This window comes from Passer montanus, unplaced genomic scaffold (assembly GCF_014805655.1).
Source record: "Passer montanus isolate IOZ18808 unplaced genomic scaffold, ASM1480565v1 scaffold9, whole genome shotgun sequence".
In the NCBI taxonomy this organism is placed as follows: domain Eukaryota; kingdom Metazoa; phylum Chordata; class Aves; order Passeriformes; family Passeridae; genus Passer; species Passer montanus.
Window position 1 is genome coordinate 10,738,771 of NW_024374367.1, and position 22,024 is coordinate 10,760,794.

Sequence of the window (22,024 nt, forward strand, 5' to 3'; positions counted from 1 at the left end):
TAAAGAGTAAATTTACAGCATTGATCAGGACTCTCTCATGTCCCACATCCTGAGCTAATACAGCCCAGAGCACCCTTAATTTAAAAAATATATGGGATCCACTACTTATCCTAAAGTAAGACTAACCACACTGTGCAACAATGCAAGCACCTTTCTGGGACCTGAAGCTGGTTGACAAATACTTGATCTCACACACAATTTGGTCCTAGTTATTTCCAAAGTTATGACTCCCCTACAGAATGCTTAACTTTGGCATGGAGCCTGATTCTGACATTTATCTCGTGATCCCATGATCAAACAAGTCTGCGTGCAAACCTCGGTGCACTCAGAGGTTGAGGCATAATTTGCTTAATTTTTTTAATACTTAAATGTAATTCCCAAGATGCTGGAATGAATCATTTCTATGTCTGCCTTTAATATAAATCAAATTTAGGCAGCTGTGCATTTTCAGATCTAAACCACCCGTTTGCTTTCATGCACATTTGAGTTATGATCTCATTTGCAGTGACAGAAAAGAAAGGTTGAATAATCTAATTTAACCAAGTATCAGAGACTGAAAATTCCTTTGCAAAGAGTCTACTTAATAACTGCCATCTAATTCATCTCAGGTATTCAACTTTTATCTGGCACATAGATTTTAAGCATATGTGAGCCACATGCAAAGCATAATTTAATAGTGGGCTGCATCTCAACACCATGTGAGTCCGGGAAGTGCTACACCCAACTACCACCATCAGCCTCATCAATTATTGTGGACCCTGGATAAACTTTGCATTTCATTAACAGGATTCTTCGTGGCTGCAAATGCTGCCTGCTTATGGTACCTACCAATAGCAGTACCACAATGAGGTAAGCTTTGACTTTGTCTTCCTCAAAACATTTGGCAAAATCACTGTCTTCACATTCCTCTTTTTCTTGAACTTTTTCCCCACACCGCCCCCCCCCCTATAGAAAATGCTTCCAAGTACTGGGGGCAGATGGTGGCTCTCTGGAATAACAACCTCACCTTATCCAAGGTTTTCTGAGTCAACAGAAAAGCCTCTACCGGTTTTAAGCACCTCTGGGCCAGCCCTGAAGGTGTAGCCAGGTACTAGGAATGGAATTTTTTCACTAATCAGCTTCCTAGAGTCAAGGATCACATGCACTTGGGCATGCCTGTGGTCAACTTGCCTTCCACTTAAGTGTGGGAAAACGCTGCCCTGAAAGGCTGTTTACAGCCTGTGACTGAGGCACAACAGCAAATAGCACCCCTGGATGAACCTGGGAGGACAGCCACGCATGGAGGAGGGTGTGAAAACAACAAATTGTTATGTTTCTGTAAAAAAACACCAAAAAGTTTGCGGTGCATAAAATAATAGAGAAACAGTATTTTGAAAAATCAGCTATAGCCATCACTCTAAAACTCTAGCAAACCTTGCCCTTGTTATTATCATTATTATCTCCCAAACCCACCAGAGTTGCACCTGGCACTTTACGGGGAGAACAGTAACAAAAGAACTTTCCTAAGAGCATTAGGATCAAAGCACTTAGCACAGATTTAAGGGCTTTATGTTTATTGCATGATTAGTGTTGTTAACATGCCAAGAACTGGAGACTGGCATGCTGCTGATATTTTCAAATAAATATGCTGCCTAGTTTAAATAAATTCAAGAAAAAAGGTTTAAATAAATACAGCAGAACTATTTCCATATCAACTGTTTCCCTAAAGGTCAGAATGCAATGCTAAACATCTGCAATGACTTGCTCTGCTCTGCTTGTGTTTTTGTGCCCACAAAAAAATTGTTTTCTGTTTCAGAGTTTAGGAGATGATCATTCTGTTTTCACCAAGTGTGTGCAAATTGCTTTAAAATAGCCCCTTCTGCATCTCCTGATCTCATAGCTTGGGAGATGAGGGTACATCTTGTTCATTAAGACCTCTCTAAAATAGAAAGGCTGCTACTTGATGCATAGGGCTGGCAGCAGGAAGAAAACCAGAATATGTTCAAAATCTCTTAAAATTTTGTACAAAATTTCTGGTGAATTTCTGGGAGTGGGGTCAGTTCAGCATCAAGAGGACTCAAGAGCCCTGGGCACAAATGAACAGATTTTGGCAAGAAAAAGGCACAACAGAGCACTCAAGAAGAAATGGAACCACTGCTCCTTGTAAGCTTTGTGCATCGAAGGGGCAGCTCCACAAAGGGCAGAAGGGCATATCCCAAGCAAGAACCTGGGAACAGTGTCCCCCAGAAGCGAAAAGTTGCAGAAAATGCTGTCAGACCACTTTTCAGACCCACCGTGCATCAGCAGACAACGACTTGGGAGGTATTTAAGACAATGAATGCAAGCTGTGGAGATCACCCAATGAATTCCCAAAGATAGGAATGATAGCTCAGCAAGGGCAGGGCTGGGAAGGATTAGACTGAAAATGGCTTTATCAGATTCTGCCAGGAGCAACTTTTCAGAGGAAATTAAAATCAATCCTTGTAGATTTAGACTGCCCCACATTAAGGATTTTACAGAAAGTCAGCAGCTGTAAGTAAGCCCTGGTTCATCCTTTCCAACAATCTGAGACAAAATGTGTTGCATGAAATAAAGCAGAAAAGCAACAGAGCCCTCCAATGCTTTACACCCATTTTCCAAGAGGGCTGTGTTCCTGGATGCCAGCAAACTTCTCCAACTACAAGCAAACCCAACAATGTACCCTCACAGCTATCTTTCAGCAGCCTATTAGTCTGTATCAGCTTTTACTACCACCACCACTGCTGTTGTCAGATACTGAAACCATATCCTGGTGACTTCTGTACCTCTGAAATCTCTGAGCACAAAGGACATCAACAGACACATCACCAATGAAAGCCTGGATCCTTCCTCACCAGCTGAACCTTCACCAGGAATCTTAAAATGTTTCAACCTTTGTGAGCTGTTCAGCAACAGGGGCTCTGTGGCTTCACAACAGCAAGGTGTTTCAGCAGGTAATCCCCTTGGCTTCAGTGAGACAGGCTGAAAGCAAGGCTGAAACACTTTAGGAGATGTTTAGGAAATGTTTATTGCTGCTCTGAAGCCCTGTTTCTCCGACCAATGTGTTTTTATCATGGTCTTGTGCCCAACTGCAGTGGCATGGTGAGAAATTCCTAAAGCTGGGTGGGGATACAAGCAGGGCAGGAGTCACCCAGCTTGGCCTTCCTTTCCTCACAAACTAAGGAGCCATGACTTAAGACACAAGGGTGCTGAGCGTGTATGGTCATGGTAATTTTAGCTGGTGCATGGACAAAAAGTACATGTGATTTTTGTACATTTAAAAGGAAGAGGGATCTCTACATTTAAGGGAGGGCAAATGGACCAGAGACCTGAACAAAACACACCAAAGCACTGCACTGCAGTTTTGAAAGAGGCTTTAGAAATGTTTCATCCAAACTGATTCCTCAGAGAAATGAGGTGATTGAAAAAAAGGCATGAACATTAGGGATTTTGGAATGTATAGTCTGAATGTGTTTGTGAGCATTATCCAGAGCCCCTGTGGAAGTGTTCTGAGGAGGCCTCTTGGAGCTGGAGCACAGTGCCCAGTCTGAACAGGAGCAGGCTTTGCCCCAGTATTCCCAAGGAGCCCTCATTGCCCTGGGCATGGGCAAGAGGGAACTTCCATGCTGGCCTGCCCTGTCTCTGCCATGCCCACAAGGTCTCCATTCTCCAGAGGCACAAGAGCTTCCCAAGTCATTACTGCAAAAGGGAGAAATCTTCTAAAAAAAATCACTACATCTTCACCTTTCTACTACCAAACTCAGCTGCAGGGACTGGTGAGTAGCCTCAGATGATGTCTTATAACATATTAAAAAAAAAACAAGGAAAACCCAACCCCCCCCCCCCTCCAAAAAAAAAAAAACAAAAAAAAAAAAAAACCCCACCCCCCCCCCCCCCCAAAAAAAAAAAAAAACCCAAAAAAAACCACAACCAAAAAAACACCAAAAAAAACCCCCAGGAAAAAGATAGGAAAAGGGTCCAATTTAATGTGTTGCTGCAGGGGAAGAAAGAGCTGCTGTGTCTGGAGCCCATTGCTCCAGCACAAATTGCCCAGAGGAAAGGATGCTCTTGGGTTCTTTAACTCCTGCAAGATTTAAGGCCCTGGGTGCCAAAGTCAATACAATAATTTCCCCAAGCTGGGAAACCTCACAAGATATATGAGAATAGAGATAACTGCAGCAGAGGAAGCCATGCATCTCCTCTGCTGTAGCATCCACCCAGTAAGCAGCACCTTCTCCCCCTCTTTTCCCTGCCCTGTTTTTACACTACAAGAGACTTCACCAGGCACAGAAATTAGGAGGGCTGTGGGCACACAAAGTTCTCCTAAAAGCTGTGTCCCTGTCCTGCTCACACTATTTACCTTGAACAACAAAAAAAAGCCCCATAGAGCCACTGCAGGTCTCTCCAGGGAGGGAGGCATTTCCTCAGATTAGGAGGAGATGTGTGAGCTACCTAAGGACACCAGTTCAGTGGGATGTGGAAGGTACTGATGAAGCCTATTTTCCACGCTGTGGCGCTCCTAGGAGAGTACCAATTGAAGCAGCAAGGTGCCTCAGCTAACTGACACTTCATATTTCCAGTGAACAGTGGTACTACAATGCCATTTAGATATTCTGTTCCAGAATAGGATTTCTCTGTGTTGGATGGAGTAAAACACAAAGCAAAGAGCTCTCCAAGAAATGTCAGCCCTGCTTCACAGGTGTGCATCACACTGGGGGGTTGTAAGAGCACTGGGCTGCTGCTTGCTCCCCCACTTTATAAAAAAGAATTTTGGCTTAATGCACTAGGGATAAATATTGTCAACCTGTACATGGTCTTGGGCATCAGACAGATTTTCAGCCATGCTGCTGGCTCACTCACCTCCCCTGTGAGCTAGTAAAATTAAAATATGAATAGAGCTTTAAGTGTCTTTGGAACAGGACTGAGTACACCATTTTTTTCTTAATAACTGCACAAATCATTCACTGGGAAAGTTAGAAGCACAGTAAATGTCTTTGTGCTTAATGTCCCTCATTGTTATACATCCTTGTTTTTAAATCCCTAGGATCTGAGCAACAGCAAGGATTGCATTGTGGAATATAGAGTGTGAATCTGGAAAATAAGCAAAACTGCAGGCAGACCTCCCAAAACCCAGCTCAGGGATCTGCCTGAAGATGCTGCATTTCACAGCTCATCCCTGAAAGTGTGTTACTGCTTTAATGTGTCCCTTGCAGTCTAATGCATTCCTGTACTCAGAGCCAGTGCTTTGGGAGACAAATATTCCAAGCAATTGTCCTTTTATTTATTGCTTTATTTCTCCTGTGTGGGCATGTGCAGATGTGCAGGAGATCTGCAGCCAGGGATGGGCCACCCATAACTCCAGGACTGAAGCCAGCCATTGCTGAACAGCAGCCTCACCACTTCGTGTTTGAGTTTAGGCCTAGAAAATGACTATTTCATTGAGAAAATGTGTAAGGGAGGAGGTGTAAAAAGGCAACCACAGAGGCATGCCAAATGCAGCCAAATAGCCACTGCACTGTGGGAGGAAAGAGACTGCTCTGAGTGGGAAAGCACACTGAGGAACTTGGGGAGAAGATGCACTGTCTGGGGGCAAAGGGATGAGAAGATTCTAAAGATATCTGAAAATAACCTTTGTGAGTCTAAACACTGGTCCAGCTCCTGCCTGTCCTGGCAGTGACAACAGGAGAGGCTGTTTAAGGACAGCAGATGAGATTCTCTGCAGCTCCTTTCCCTCGTCCTTGTCCTGCATTTAGTCACCAGATTCGGGAGGTCAGAAGGGACATTGCTGACCAGTCCTTTTACTTCTCCATCACACTAAAAGGTCATGAGGGGTGTAAAGACCAATGGGGGCTTGCAAGGAGGAGAGTGGATTGCAAGAGCTGAGCTTTAAGTTGCAGGAAATCAGTCCTGTGAGGAGTTGGTCCAGGAATTACTAAGGTGCTGGCTCAGTGTCAAGCACACAGTGCCCCAGGGTGGTCCCTCACCTGCAGGGTGTAGCTGATGGGCTTCCATGGTTGTTTTCCTGCTAACGGAGCATCAACACCACCAAAGAGGAGACTGAGAACTGATTACAAAAGTATACTTACACAGTTCTCCTTTTTCAAACAGAAACAGAAGGAGTAATGAAAGATGGTGATAATAGGCAAAAAATAAAAATGGAAAGGAAAACAAATGGAGCATCAACACCACCAAAGAGGAGACAGCTGATTACAAAAGTATACCTAGTACATAGTTCTCCTTTTTTAAGTAGAAACAGAAGGAGGTGATAATAGGCAAAAAATAAAAATGGAAAGGAAAACAAAAATTGGAGATTTTAGGGTAAAAAGAGATGAAAAAAATGAGGTGACCCTACTGGGCAGCTGGGTACCACTGGCTTTGCTCAGCTGTGATTGCCTTGGAGCCACCAACTGTGAGCACTGAGGTGAGGATGCATGAGCATCCATCACCACTGCCTCAGAGGAGCAACAGGCTGAGACTCTTCAAACAAAACCCCAAGAGCAGTTCAGCAATGCTGCTGTCACAGCAAATTCATTTTCTGCAGAGGAGAAGAAGGGGACAGCAGAGTTATATACACTTGCAACCAAATCTGTCCCTGGCTATCACTTCTGCCTTAGCAAGACCTGACATCCTGCCTGCTATGAACATTATCAGAACAATGACACAGAGAATATTGCTGTTGAGCAGCCTATATTCAGCCAGCTGCACAGGGAAGGCTTTTTGCAAACAACATGTAGAGGCTTTCAAAGAATTAAATATAAATAACCCAAAGTTTCCACTGACACCAACTTTAAGATTAAAATTCCAGAGTGCCAGCTGCCTACACAGATGTTGGCCAGGCAGTTCTTCCACTTCCCAGTTCAGAGCTCCTTTGCTGCTCTATCCCTGTGTGCAGCCAAAGAGCCCTGCAAAGCCATCAATGCCACCAGCTTCCTGCCAAGGGAAACCAATGCTGTTCTAGCCCACACCTGAACTCACATCCACAATGAGAGAGCTTAGAACTCAGCTGGTTAATGCTCTAATTACTGGACAGTAAGCTTCTGATTCTTCATTAGAGCAAAAGGCCCTCAAAGACTCTGATACCAGCACTTCTGCCTACAGGATACAGAGCTGGGAAGCACTGAGGGCTACACAACCACTGCACCAGCAGCTTGAACTTCAGATACCCAAGATTGACAAGTACCTGACAAGGCAGACTACTTTTAAAATTATAATACTTTTTTGGAAAAAAACCCAAACAAACCCCAAATAAATCTAAACCTCACCCACCCATTTTCCAGAGTGTCAAGTCAAATGATCATTGCCCTGTGCAGTGAAACCCAAATGACTCACCCAACTGAAACAGGGTGCTGTGAGATAGAATTGTTTTTACCTTATCTGTGACCATTTCCTAACTCAGAAAGAAAGAGAAGCCCACAACAAGGTAATTCAGCATTATTCCTAAATTGTATCAGGATACAGCTGGACATTAAAGCAAACTCAAAATATCAAAGATTATTGCACAGAGCAAATCTGCTCCAAGACAGGGGCTTTAAGGGAGGTTATGCCTATATTTTATATATGTGGTATATATATGGGTATATTTATTAAAACCAAACATTGGGTTTTAAGTGAAGCAATGGATAATTCTCGCTGGGAACACCTCCCTCATTCTGGAGAAGATGACAAGATTTCCTCTCGGGATTTGAGAGTGTGTAGGGAGATCTGCATTCATACCATAAAGCATTCAGAGGAGAAAAAACACTCTCTGTATTCTGGTGACAGTCAGTGCACGTTTTCTAAAGCATGGTTTTAATAAGAAGGTCAGGTCTATCACATGGTGTACAATTCTGCAGTGGGTAAATACATGTTCTTAAATAAGCAAGGGAATAAAAGTGTCACCTCCTCTTAGCCCTCTTTGAACATACATTAAAATGACAAGACATCTCACCAGTCTCTTGTTGTAAAATTATCACTTACACATACAATCTGTTTATCCATTTAATTATCTCTTCCAAACCTGGATTTAACCAGCCAGATAAAGATCACTTGTTTACTGTATAAAATCCCAGTGGATTTTTGCCCAAGGACTGCAGGTTGGGTGCTTCAGACTCTCTCTGCTTTAATTTGGATGTATTTTATAGTGCTCATTTCACTGAAATTTGAGTAATGCTAAGCCAGTCAGATGATTGCAATAAATTAGTTATCCAAACTTTGTAATTCATACACCTTTAACTGTGTTTGTTTAATCATTGAGAATGACAATTTCTGTTGGAGAACAAAGCAAGTAAAAGGAAAGCCAGATAAAAGATGGAACATTGCAGAACCATTTCAGAAAATTTAGCAAAAGTTACCAAAACTAAGTATATGATCTGAATTTAGCAAAAGACTCAAGAAATCATTATACAAATTCATTTATGATTACATTCTACTTGTCTTTAATTTTCACTTTTCAACATTAACATTAAACATTGTAAATGTATGCAATATTTATATAAAATTAAATAACAGTACTGGAAAAATAAATACACTTTTACATAAATACATAAGTCCATACTGCTGAAAAGTTTCAGCTAATACTATACTCTTGTTTCAAAAGTGACCAAAAAAATATGGTAGTGACACTCCATCCCAACAGATGAAGTATGTACAGCTACAGAATGATGTTTGCAACTGATGACAGAGCTAAAGCAAATCCAGGTGATACCACACAAAAGGAGAAAAATTTGGCCGTTACTACCTACAGTAGTAGCACGAGGTAGACATACACGTGGAGTGTTCTGCTGGAGGGACACGAAGCCCTGGGGACCCCAGAGATACTTCTCAGTCTTCAAACAGCTCTGGGTCCCCTATGTCAGAGCCCAACCTTGGTAAATGAGACTGAAAAATCAAATCAGTTCATGGCAAGGATGGGGGCTCAGCCCTGCAGCCCCTTCCCCAGGGCTGTGACCCTGTGCCAGCTGGGAGGAGACACTGCAGGCAGGACAGGGTGTCCCTGCCCTCCACCTGTCTGCCAGATGTCCCATCTGCTCCCAGGAGAGCAAGGACAACCCACTGAGACTAACACAACAGCGTGGAGCCAAGGGAACTTTTCCTGGGTGAAAAGAAAACCACCAGACTAGAGGACTGCACCCTGAGAAGCAGATGCAGCCCTGGAGCCTGCTCCTCAACAGCCACGAAGAAGCTGAGTGACACCAGAATGAAACACAACTCCGTCCACACCTTTGGCTCTTGAAAATGGTCCAGCACAGGTAAAAAAAAAGTTGGCAGCACCTCCCAGCTGGCAAATCCTGCAGGGCAGCCAGCACACGCATCGCTACCTCTGCTTACCTCACCTTGCTCCTCCTTAGCACCAGGCAGGTTGATGGACAAGGGGTACATTAGCACCTCAAATGAAATAGTTCAGAGCACTGTCTCTTGTACTGGTGAAGCACCGGATACACACCAGTCCAGCAGTTTTAAAGCTATTGCAGAACTCACTGAGGTATGATGAAAATATTGAAGAGCGTTACTGAAGGCATCTGTGTTACTGAAAGCACCCACAGAAGGAGAGCAGGTTTTGGCAAGATGACTTTCCAAACTATGACAACTGAGGAAGTCCAATACCTTAAAAAACAGGCCTCTTTTTTCTTTTCCTATAAAGTGCTTTTGAATATTTTTTTTTTAAATTGTCTTCAAATGCTTTTATAACAAAATACACAATAAAGGTATCTGTTTGAAGGCCACTCCAAAATGGACAGGTCTGTGGTTTTCCAGGGCTCCAGAAGCACCTCAGGTGGCACTTGCTTTGGTGGTGGTTCATAGAAAGGTTGCTGCTCTGGGCAGGGAGAATTGCAAAGGGGTGGCACCCAAAACAGCACCCCAACCCTGTGGTTCAGGGCTGCTCTGTCCTCACAAGAGCATCTCTGTAGCAGACTCCTCCAGCAGCAAAGGAGCAAAGTAAGACACCTCTGCTCCAAATACTATTTTGCTATTGGGAAACTGCCAGGGTTTTAAGCCTTCCAACACCTGGCTGATCATTTGCTGGTTTAGTGATTGAGCAGCAGCTGGAGATCAAGCTAGACAATCACTCTCCAGAACCAGAGAGATGCACCAGAATAGCTTACGGGCGCCTTTGCACTGTACATCACATCTTATTATATACACAGGAACAGAAATAGAGCACTGGTATGAATGCACATGTTTCTGTGTAGGTCTGTGTGTGGGCATGTGCCCACATGCACACATATCTATAATACACATTTATACATGCCTGGGAATTGATGCCATTTAGCACATTTTCCCCACTTCTCTTGCCTTTGGCAGAGAACACACCACTGCTAAACCAGTAGGTGCCCAGTGCAGTATTACCATTAAAGAGCAGAACAATTTATCTTCAATGGAAATGTACTGCTTAAATTACAGGTTTAAATCCATATGCAAAAAACTTAGTCAGAACCAAGATTCATAATGCACAGCACTTGCACAGTGTAATAAAATGGACAAAGGTTGCTACTTAGCAGAAAGTGCCTTTTAAATTAAAGGACCAGAGCTCCCCTAATGTAAGCCCTTCCTGAAACAGGTGTTATTCTGAATATATTGTAAATAATCCTCTGTAAGTGCAGTTTTAAGACATGAAGCATTAGCACCTTGGTTTGAAGCAAATTAAATGTTGTTAGGGGATATCTACAAAACAGTTCATAAAGAGAAAGAGTTTATGGTCGTACCGGGCTCCAAGGACCAGCACTCCAGGCAGCATCTCTAGGACAGTCCTGCACATTGCACTGCTCTCTGTCTGGTGGCTTGTCAAGGATTTCACAGCTCAGATCTGTGAACCTTTCTCCATTAGGGCGCTGGCACACCACCAGCCGTGTCCTTGTCCCTGCTCCACATGGCTTTGTGCACTGCAAGTCAGCAAAGGACAGAGCAATCACCATTGGGACAGCCAAAATACTGCTCACTTTCTGCCCAAAGCACTAGCACCCCAAAAAAACAATGGTAGTTTCTGTTCCCAACTAACCCACTCCAGCCAAATCCCTCTCGTGAGCCTCAGATGGACCTTCAGCTGCCTCAGCTTCTCTCCCCCTAAAGCTGCTCATGCTGCTCCACTATGATATTGCCCGACTCAATGTGTAATGGAGGTTTACATCTACAATTGCTCATCTCAAATTAATTTTCAAAAGGAAGCAGTGATTTTATCAAAATAAGGCCTTCAGTTAAACTAGACTTCTCTTAAAAAAAAATTTTCAGTTTTGTAAAACTTGAGTTTTGCTTGGAAAGAAAGTTTTCCCATGACAAATGGAAATGAAAACACCACCCAACAATTGCTTGCATTCACTCATTTATCAGAGGCTGCCCTTCAAGTTCCAACCCTTCTAATAAATGTCACCACAATACCCCTCTCTTCTCCCAAATTTTAAGCCACCTGCTAATGAAAGTCTTGCCCTGGGCAGGGAGCCCAGATGGATGGTGCACTCACCTCTCCCCAGTTGCCATAGGCCCACTGAGGGCAGGGGCCAGATTCGCACGATCTCTGCTCCATGGGTTTGCTTTTCTCATCGCAGTTATTTGCAGTGTATCCATTTTCATCCTGGCACACCACGACTCGCCGCTGGAACCCCCCCGCACATGTGCTAGAGCACTGGAAGACACAATTGCCCACAGCTTCATTGAGTCCAGGAATAGGTTTGCATTCCCAGCTCCTTCCCAGTGCCTTGCACCGTGGGAATGCACTGCTAGAAGTTTAATACATCTAACAGGCATTATTAAACTTCAAAACCCAGCTATTGCTAATAGCAGTGCAATGACTTAGGTGCTGACTAAGCAAAGCAAACACCAGCCTAGTTTTAAGCAGGTGAGTAATCCCTTCTGCAGTGTCTGACATCCCATTTGTGCTAAATTCTCTTTAGAGACTTCCATATGTCTATGATAAAGCATTGCATACAGTTTGCAGTGAGACAAGCCAGCATCGAGGCTCTGCTGTGCTTTGGCAACAACCCTGCACAGCTGTAAATGCCCCAGGAGACAGCCAAGAAGGAGAGGTCGGCCTCTGCCTCATGGAAAATGATGCTGTCAGCTTTCTGCCTAGACTGTCTTGGAGATAAAAGGTATGAGAGGTTGACAAGCGATGCCTGAGCCCTTCTTCAACACTTGCTTGTGTGAGCAGAGAGTAGAAAGTGGGGAGAAAGGTCCCTCTCTCTTTTCCCTTTGTGCTGACTTTAAGAAAACATGGATTAGCTTGGGAAAGAAACAAAACCCAACAAAACCCAGGAATAAGAGAATCAGGGCACTTACAGCACCCCAGGGGCCAATCCTCCACTGATTGCCTCCTGGAATATGTGCACGGTTTCGGTTTGGGCTGCCCCCAGGGTGCGGCTTGAGGCGATGATCCGGATAGAGGAAAGGGGGGATGGGCCTGCCGTAGTCATGGCTGTTTGGATGACAAGGAGACATGGAGCAGTCTTGCTCGGTGGCAGGGAGGTCGTCTGGGTCACACTCGCTCCTATCCACCAGCTGGTCACTGTAATTGATGCAGATCACTTGTCGCGTTGCCTTACCTTGACCACAAGTCACCGAGCACTGCATTACAGTGGGAAAAGGAGACACGGTCACATTTCCAGTTTTGTAAACCAGCTCTTGCTAATAATGAACAGCAGAAAACCCAAATAACCTCACTTATATAAGGGCAAGTGCGACAGATTAATGAAGCACATTTCCAGCAATGAGGTCTCTTGCAAGAGACAGCGTGATGCTTACAGAGCTCCACTCCAAGGCCTTCCACTGCCCGCACGGTGTCACGGTGCACATTTCTGTGGCTGATGGCTTTGGAAGGTGGAAACAAGCTGACTCATCAGCCACAGAGCCCTGGTCATCCCGGCAGCTGACGTATCTCATCCGGGTTCCCTTCCCACATGTAGCAGAGCACTAGGGAAGAGCAAAGAGCACTCCACTAAGAAGTTGCCTGACATACATTGCAAGGACTTTGTAATGAAAAGTTGGGCATATGCGCTTAAAAATATCACATTGTCTACTGTAAAATAATCCTGAAAGTATTCTGATGTGTGCTTACCGGTGTCCAGGATCCAAATCTCAAAGGACTTTGTAATGAAAAGCTGGGCACATGCGCTTAAAAATATCATTGTCTACTGTAAAATAATCCTGAAAGTATTCTGATGTGTGCTTACCGGTGTCCAGGATCCAAATCTCCACTGTGTCCTGTGAATGCCTGATATGGCTCTCTGGGCTTCAGGACTGTTTGGATGGGAAGGACATACAGCTATTTCGCAGTCCTGTACAGGAAATACACAGGGGAAAAGCAAGATATAAAGAATTTGCAGATGTTTTGATTAAACCACCTCCTCTTCAATGTAATTATGAAGAACACACAACATCTTGAAAGTCCGTGACCTGCACACGTTGTGCAGGCGGCTTCCTCCCTAAATCCCCTTGGTGAATCAGCAAAACTCAGCATCAGTATCCTGGGGCCTTCATATGCAGAACCGTATGTGGACTTTTGACTTACTAGGAACTCTACAATAGGGATCCCCATAACCATGTGCCATCTCCATGCATAAAAACCAGATGTTTTTGAGGCAAAAGATGAAAGTTCATTAAGGGTTCTGGCATGAACATGCATCTGCAAAACAGCAACTTTATCTCCCTTCCTTCATTGTGAGACCTGCAGCCCACACAATAAAGGTTATGCTGCTGATTGCAGCCCTTTGATTCCCTGCAGCCCACCAGATCACTTATATCCATGTGCTGATCTCCACCACACACCAAGCAATGTGAGGTTTTGGGGACAGACGTGTCATTCTGCTCAGTCTTTGTACAGTGCCTCACAGGAGGGCTCTGGTCCTGTCTGGACCTCCCAGGAGGTCTGGTGCCAGAAGTTATGAATATCCATTACTTTACTCCATTGAGTAGTCCTTGCCAAAAAGAAAATTAAGGGTGATTGTCCCTATGAGGGGGAGAGCAGCTTCTGACAAATGGCAAACCCAATTTCTGTTTTGCTGTGATTTCACATAATTATGCTGGAGGCATGCATGCCAAATGATGGCTGATGACAGGTGGGTTTGTTACCCCTTGACTGTAGTGCAACTGGTCTCCATACATGAGAAAAACGGCTCTTTCCCAGATGTTGTGGCCTTGGTTAAACTCTGTGAATTCATGCACACTGAAGCTGCACAGGGCATGAGCACTACAGTTCTCCTAGATGACAGATAGATGGTAACGTTCTGTTTAATTCAGCTCATCCAGACACCTTGGACATATCCTCTGCTTGAAATGGGAATTTACATGTTTGCTTCCAAGTACACAGCATGGAAAGCCTCTTCAGCAAATTTGCAAAGGGTGTGCAACATTCCTCAATTTATCTGGCCATGGAGGACATGTCTAGAACTGCAGCTGTCACAAACATTACATTGTCACACACAGCAGACAAGAAACTATGGCCTCTCACCATCATTTGTGGTGAGGGGCTACAGCAACAGTCTTGCTGCAGACTGCAGCCTTGCTCCACGACTCCATGCAAGCCAAAGGAGGTGTCCGCTGTGTCAAAACCTGAACCTCTGAGGCCAGTAAATATGTCTGAACCTTGAGGCCTCTTGTTGTTATCCCAGATTCATCCACTGCACATTTTTTAGCCTATGAGCTCTTAAAAGTCCAGCTTTAGTGCTGCATCTGAACACACCCTCACATCCCATTGCATGACTAGAGCTCCATAGATATAAACCATAAGCAAAGGTAATTAATCTTCACCCACAAAGTCCTGATACCCTCATAGGTTGTCTATTGCCTTTCTGGCCATCTGGTGCTTCAGAGTGTACAGTGAACCACATGGAGAGGATCTGGATGGGAACTCCCTGAATACAGCTTATCTATCCCATTTCTACCATGCAGGGTGCTGTGCTGCATCTTTCCAACAACCATAAGCAGCCCAAGGTACTGCTCTGCAGGGCTGGCAGGGCAAAGCTTTGCTGCAGCAAGATGTCCCCTGAACCTGTAGCCTGGAAGCCTCTATACACACAGTGGGAAGAGATGGAGACAAGAGAGCAGGATTTACCTGGGTATCTGTAGGCCTGGTTGCAGCATTACACTCATTATCATCCACCACTGACACGTAGGTGCCCACAACACACTTCACTGCTCTCATCTGGTAGCCTTGGCCACAAGTCACAGTACACTGGGAAAAGACAGATGGGAGAAAAGAGCACTGAGTCTGAGTAGGTGCTTTGCTTAGAAAGTATTAATTATCCCAGTCTCTGTTTAGGCACATAGAATGAGTAGCAAAAATGAATGACAGTTTCCCTTCTGGTTTCTCTCCACTTCATGCATTTCAGCTTTAAATTAGGTCAAAGTTTTAACTCGCTGCAGCCACCAGTGCCTTGCACGCTTCACTTGTTTCCTTAGGAAGGAAGGTGAAGCACTGAAATGATTTACTTTGCTGCACACATTAGAATCAGAGTCTGGTAGAACCTGTATGCTATCCTTCTTTAAAACTGGTTGCTCAGCCTCATGGTAGCACGAGCAGCTAATGAATAATTTTACTGATGGGAAATATGTCTGACTGGGACAACTCGTCTGGGTTTGTTGCTGTTTTTTAAGTCAAGAGCTAACAGCTTTGTGAAAAAGCAGATGCCAGAACACTCTGGGAGGAATAAGTAACTTGTATTTTAACAGAAAAACCCCCTCACTAACCCAGAAACTGGAAAACATTAAAAGCAACAACAGTTATTCAACGTGAGCAGCTTTTCTGTGAAAATTAGGGCATGTATTTATGTGCCTAAATATGAATTTAGGAGCGTAACCTTGGAAACCCCTTTTTAAAAAAATCATGGCCAATTCAGTATGACAGAGATTAAATTTAGCACAAAGGGCAGGTACTGTTATTGCTGCCTATCCACTGAACCCAAGCAAACAGAGGGCTGCTTTGGTGTGCACATCAATTAACACAGTTATGCTGCTGAATTTGGATGAAAGGGCAGTGCCCAGCCCCAGCCACCCTTATCCACGTCCCCCCAGCCAGGAGCCCTGTGGGGCTGTGTGGTACCTGTCCCCATGGCCCCACTTGCCACGAGGCACACTCCTGCTGCTGGCACATCTGCACCGACTCCGGCTTCGTCTTGGGGTCACAAAACCTGTCGTTCAATCGATCTTCTCCAAACTGGCACCACGTCTGGCGGTGCTTGTGCCCTTTTCCACAGGTGACCAAACACTGTGAGGAGAAAAGTGCAAGCTCAGCTGCTGCTGGGGATGCACTGCCAGCTCAGCACCTGCCCTGGAACTGGAAAATAAACCTGGAGATCTACAGCAACCGCTGCTTAAAAAAATCCTGGTGCTGAAGTGCAGCTCTTTAGCTAACATCAGCATGTCCTGGAAGACAGGGGAGTGTCTTGTCAACAAGAAGATTGCTCTCAGGAGCTGGTCTAGAGAAGGGGCTGGATCATGGAGAGCACAGGCTAGAATCCTTCAGCATGAGCAAAGTGAGACCACAAAGGCTCTTGACTTCCAGCAGCTGTGAGACACAAGGCAAAGGCACAGCACTGCCCTGTGGGGTTTTAGCTGTGCACAACAGGGTGTTTCTAAAAAACTTGTTCTGAGTGTGCATTTTAAGGGTCTTGGCTTCTGCAGGCTGTGAGCACTTCTTCCACTGCCCTGGCGTGGCTTGGACTGCCACCAGCTCGAATCAGAAGATTTCTATCACGTCTGGTAGAAAACAATCCCTGTTCCCATTTAATTGCTTGCATTATGCCCTAAAAGAATATGACTCACAGAAACAAGAAAATTTGGCAACAATGATGATGAACACCCTTTGAAGACTGCTCTCCAGGACCCCCAGTTCTGCTGCAGAGACAAACCTATCAAGATAGTTTTGTTGCATTGCAAAAAACACCACCAGCAGTGGAAGCAGTAATAAACAGCAGAAAGAGACTGAGCAAAACATCAGCAGGGTGCAATCCTGCCCTCCAGTGACAGCCAGAGCTGCCAGGGCTCTTGAGGACAATCTCAAGGGAAAATGAGGGCAGAAGGTATTTTTCTTCCCAAATGCACCGCAGAACTACAGAAAAACTGGGGACAAATTACTGCAGGATTGCAGAAATATTAACCCCCTGTGGCTTTGCAGGGAGCAAAGTGGCCACTTGACCAGTGGTAACAAGGCCAATGACACTGCTGCCTGTCTGAAGCCTCCCTGTGCACAGGCTTGCCACCTTCAGCAGGAGGCACAAATAGACTGTGACAGACCAGCAGGGATGGAGACACCTCTTTGCAGACACCAGCCCCTGAGAGTGGAGGACCAGCGGGGTGAGCCCAGCCTGGTGACCAGCGCCCACCTCGGACCAGTCGCCGGTTTTCCACTGCGGGCACGAGAAGTCACTGCATCGCTGCACCGTCAGCTTCTCCTGCTGGCTGCACTTGCTGTCGTCCAGCACGTCGTTGTAGGTGTTCACACACATGGCTCGCCGCCGCCGCGTGCCCCCACCGCAGCTCTTGGAGCACTGCAAAGGACATACATCCAGTCAGCCACTCCACTGCTATTGCCTCCTCACTCTTTGCGTCACTGTGGAGTGACTGCAGGAAACCTCCAGAACAATAATTTATACTTTAAGTAACAGGCTTTTACTTTTTGTATTCCTTTAAAAAGATAATCTTGCTAAGCTTAATAAAATGTCATGGCAATGTGTTTCTCAAATTTATTTAAGAATATAAACCCATTATTACTTTTACAAGTGTTGCCTTTCAGATCTCCTAAACAGCTGCTGCTTGTTCTCATTTTAAGAGAGATTAACTCTCTCTGACCAGCCCCCCTTTATGTGCCCTCCCTGGAAAACCCCAGGCTTGTCAATCTCTTGGTGCCTGCATTCAGGAATTTTCTTGTTCATGCAAAAGCTAAGATGTGTAAAGGAAACAAATTTCCAAAGTCCTCTGATGACGGCAACATTTCCTCCCCAGATCCTGGCAGTGGTGTTGGCCTTGCTGGCAGAAGACAGCTAGCAGAGCTTCATGTAATGAAGATGGATACTTAAAGTATAGATTAATTGCAGTGGAAGGTAAGGAGTACCAGGCTGATTCAGACTAGAGTGTCCTCCAGAGGAAGCAATGAAAGCAGAACCACTGTGGCCATATTTTACATATATTCTGTTAGCAACCTAAACAGCCCAATGTACTCCTGTGCAAAGAGCAGCATCCGCCGTGCCACAGCACATCCCTTACCTCAGTCCAGGCCGAGTACCGCCATCCTCCCACGTTACAGTCCCCAGTGCACTTCTCCCTCGTGCTGGGCTTGGCCTGGCTGTTGCAGAAGCGGTCGTCCACCTTCTCTATCTTGCCCTCCAGCCGGCTGTACTTGGAGCAGTAGATCTCCAGGGTGCGGTAGCCCAGGCCGCACTGCGCCGTGCACTCGCTCTTCCTCGCGATGTGCCACCTGCGCCGAGGACAGCAAACATCAGGGCTCTGCAGGGAACGTGCTCAAGGGGCTTTGACAGAAATAAGGGATATATGCTCTTGAACAGGAAGTTTTGGCTCTGTGTCACACTTCCCAGTGCTTTGGGACTTACAATTAACCTGGCATTGCTGCTTGAAGGGAAGAAACTGTCAGAAGGTCTTTCTTAAGCAAAAGAAAGACAGCAAAGTAATGTAATCCTGTGGGACCAGCCAAGGTGGCAAGGGGAGTTCATGGCCAAGCAAGGAACAGTGCTCTGAAAGCTTCCCACCCCATGTTCCCCTGTACTTGCCACCTCGACATCTAAAAAACTGGAAAATACAGCATCAGAAAATGATCTGCACTGGCTGGAGAGGTGTTCCACAATAAAGGACACCCACAAAACAGTTTCAGCTCTCCAAAGGACACGCAAATGACTTGCTACAAGATACTCAAGCCCTAGCTCTGTCAGCAGGGATTAGAGGTGTTTTCTCTTGACAGATTTCCACCCTGCTGCCTCCTCTGTGAGATGGACAACAAGGATGGTGCTGGAGGCCCCCAAGGACCCACCTGAGGATCCACTCCTCCTTCACATCAGCCCAGCTCTGGAAAGAGATGCTGGACATGAAGCTTGATCCAGGGAAGTGCTGGAGACCCTGAAGCCAACAGGAGCCCATTGCCCCTCACCCCTGGCAGGGGTGGCTTCTGGGGAAGGAGGCACTGACATCCTCTAGGGGTCCTGGACATCCTCAGGCTGCTGCCTGTGCCTGTACAGGGAGCACAGAGCCCCACTCCCAAGCCAAGAGAGCAAACTCTATCACAGCCCAGAGAAGAATAAGATCAAGGGGATTTGGAATCAATAGCTCCTGACTGGTGGGAGCCTCACATCCTTGCATGCTTTTCAGACTCCTGCTTTGCCCTTCTCAAGTTTCCAACCTGTTGCAATGGCAACAGCTGTTACCGCGACAACCCGGCCCCGCACAGCCCCTGCACAGCCCCGGTTTAACAGCGCTGGAGAAACCCCTCGGGAAGCTCGGCCGTCTGAATTGCTTCACCAGCAGACGCTTAATGCCACCACATTTAAGCCCCAGGAAGGAAAACAGATTGCTTTTTAAAGGAAAATGGGTTGTGATGATTTAGACTGTGCTCCATCAATTCCAGCTTGCCAAGAATTGTCTGGGGACAGCCCCAAACCCATTCTACACTTAAGCCTATTCTTTGCTTTAAATAAACAGCGATAAATCCAAGTCTTAGCTATGTTTTTCCCTCTTTGCAGGCTGTATGTAGAATGGTGCTGAGCATTTCTGATCCAGACAGATGCAAATTTCAGGCTCTGTACTGCACCGGGAGATTTTTCAACATTAGAGAATTTTTGTCATAGTTAGCTCTAATTGAATCCAGCAAGAGAAATGTAAAAACCTTGAAAAGTGCTTTTCAAAACACCACTGGTAGATGACAATCCCTCTTGGTTGACAAAGAGGCAACTACCAGTCCTTTTCTTTTTCAAAATCTAATACAGGCTGGTGAGAAAAGGAATTAGGGTGAGAAGCAAAAGGAAAGAGGAGTAAATAATAAGTACACAATGTTATTTATATACATGGCTGAGCACAGTGCACCTTAATTCACATTCTGTGTTACAAGGCTCAGTGCTGGGGTCGGGCTGGGGAATTCGATCGCATCTCTGGTCTGACACTGTGAGCTGATCTGACTCTCTCTTACACACAGGCTTCCTTTTTCGTTCTCCTGCAGAGAGAAAACCAGCACTTGGTTTGAGTCATGCAGCAAAGTGATCAGTTCAGTTATTTCTCTTACAGCTTTCACAGTAGTATTTCAGAGATGTTTAGGTGTGCTTTTCTACCTCTGTCAGAAACAGGGAGGGGGTTTAAGACTAAGCAGAGCAGAAGGGGTTTATTGCACATGGGATGGACACAGGCAGAGAGCTGCAGTACCCCCATAAGGATGGGCTCTGAGTATTTAGCAGGGTGGCCAGCCTTAGGAAACGCCTCATTTTCTGTGCTTCAACTTCCTTACCTGCAAACCAGGTTGTGTGGCTCACCTGGCTGGGAGAGGGTGTAAGGTGCCCTGCTCTGAAACCCAGAAGCACCTTGTAGGATGTTACCCTCCACTGCAGACCAGGGAAACAATCGTACCCACAGGAAGAGAATCTCAAAGAAATCAAACAGAGAGGGATCTGACAGCAGTGCCCAGACCCCAAATGAATCCAGGACAAAACTATGCTTCCCAAGCACCCACCTTGGCAGAGCTTACTGAAGAGGTATCTGACAGCAGTCCCCACACCCCAAATGAAATCCAGGACAAAACTATGCTTCCCAAGCACCCACCTTGGCAGAGCTTACTGCAGGGCTGCCATGGGCCATGCTCATTCCAGTAAAACTGCTGAGGTTTGTCCTCAATAGGGATATTGAATGTGTAACGAACGTCAGGATTGTACAAATTGCCCACTGATAAAACCTGAGAGGAAGAAAAATGAAGCAGAGTAAACCAACAGATATCATTGCCCACTGTTTTCAGTCCAACAATGCTGGGCAGACGTGTCCATACACACAACATATACTTCACCTGAAGTGTTATTTCTTGCTCAATCCGATCTGTAGAATTAATCCTTTCAACAGTATTATCGGAGCCACTGTATTCGATCACAGCATTCCCAACTTTGATTTCCCTTTTAAACATACTGACGACAAAGTCTCCATTTAATATAAAGTCTCCTTGACTGTTAGATAAGGCTGCATAGGTGCAAAAAACAAGAACTAAAGAGGCAGAATTAACTCATACATACATTACAATGTGGGTCATGTGCTCTCAGTGCTCCTTTCTCTGGGGGGTTGGGGAGAAAAGCCCACTGGCACTCTCAGACAGTAAGGATGTAAAGTGAGCAGCAGAGCTCTTGCAGACATTCTGCCTTCTCCTTTTTCCACTGGAAAGCCTCCTAAAAATGAAGGCTGCATTCCTGAAGTTGTTGCTAAACAGTTCATCTATAACCAAATGCAGAGGTATCCAAAAGGCATTCTGGGCTGGCTGCTGCAAGGAGCACACATAGGCTGTATCCCCACATATACCACAAAAATAATCCTGTCCAAACTTTCTATGAGCTGTGTGGATAGGTATCCTCCCTGGTGTTTCCAGGTGTGTTCTTAAGGTAAATGTATGCACTCTAATTACCTAAACATAATTTTCTAGTATATAATCACAGGGAGTTTGGTCAGTATCTCCCCCTTTGTCTCCCTTTCCCTCCTCCCCCCATACTTTTTATTATTCCAAATCTTAAGGTATGTGAGAGCACTGGCAGCTTAAAGCCTAAATGCTTTATAAAAGGAACAGTTTCCTGAAAACAGCAGTCTGCTGCACAACTTCACACTAATGCGATTATGTAGCTAATTTCCTAAGTTAGTTTCCCCACCATTTCACCCATCACAGCTATGTTACTAAAAAGCCTCTGTACTGAAAAAGCTAAACACCAAAACACCAAAGGGAAGGTTTTTCCATCAAATCAGGAGAGATAATGAAGCAAAACACTGCTTAGTAGCAAAAAGACATAGATGGAGAAAACCTCACAAAGCAGAGGCTACACTCAACCAAGTTTCACACTTCAGAGGTTTTAATGTCATTAGGCAGTAGTAAAACTCATTA

At 45.2% G+C, this 22,024-nt stretch overlaps 1 protein-coding gene across 8 annotated transcripts in view; it reads right to left on the reverse strand.

Annotated features, from left to right (window-relative positions):
- The window catches only part of ADAMTS9 (ADAM metallopeptidase with thrombospondin type 1 motif 9), a 79,854-nt gene that overhangs the window by 24,136 nt on the left and 33,694 nt on the right, over nt 1-22,024 (reverse strand). For all 8 annotated transcript variants that reach the window (XR_005630404.1, XM_039734078.1, XM_039734082.1 and 5 more), the window contains 12 exons: nt 20,954-21,120; nt 20,716-20,845; nt 19,990-20,116; nt 18,166-18,376; nt 17,286-17,450; nt 16,004-16,168; nt 15,017-15,136; nt 13,137-13,241; nt 12,709-12,876; nt 12,247-12,531; nt 11,432-11,593; nt 10,680-10,856 (listed from right to left, as the gene is read on the reverse strand). Coding sequence is in view for 7 of the 8 variants with exons in the window: in XM_039734078.1 (XP_039590012.1) it covers nt 10,680-10,856; nt 11,432-11,593; nt 12,247-12,531; nt 12,709-12,876; nt 13,137-13,241; nt 15,017-15,136; nt 16,004-16,168; nt 17,286-17,450; nt 18,166-18,376; nt 19,990-20,116; nt 20,716-20,845; nt 20,954-21,120 (1,982 nt within the window). In the remaining variant the exon portion in view is untranslated. The remainder of the gene's footprint in view (nt 1-10,679; nt 10,857-11,431; nt 11,594-12,246; nt 12,532-12,708; nt 12,877-13,136; nt 13,242-15,016; nt 15,137-16,003; nt 16,169-17,285; nt 17,451-18,165; nt 18,377-19,989; nt 20,117-20,715; nt 20,846-20,953; nt 21,121-22,024) is intronic.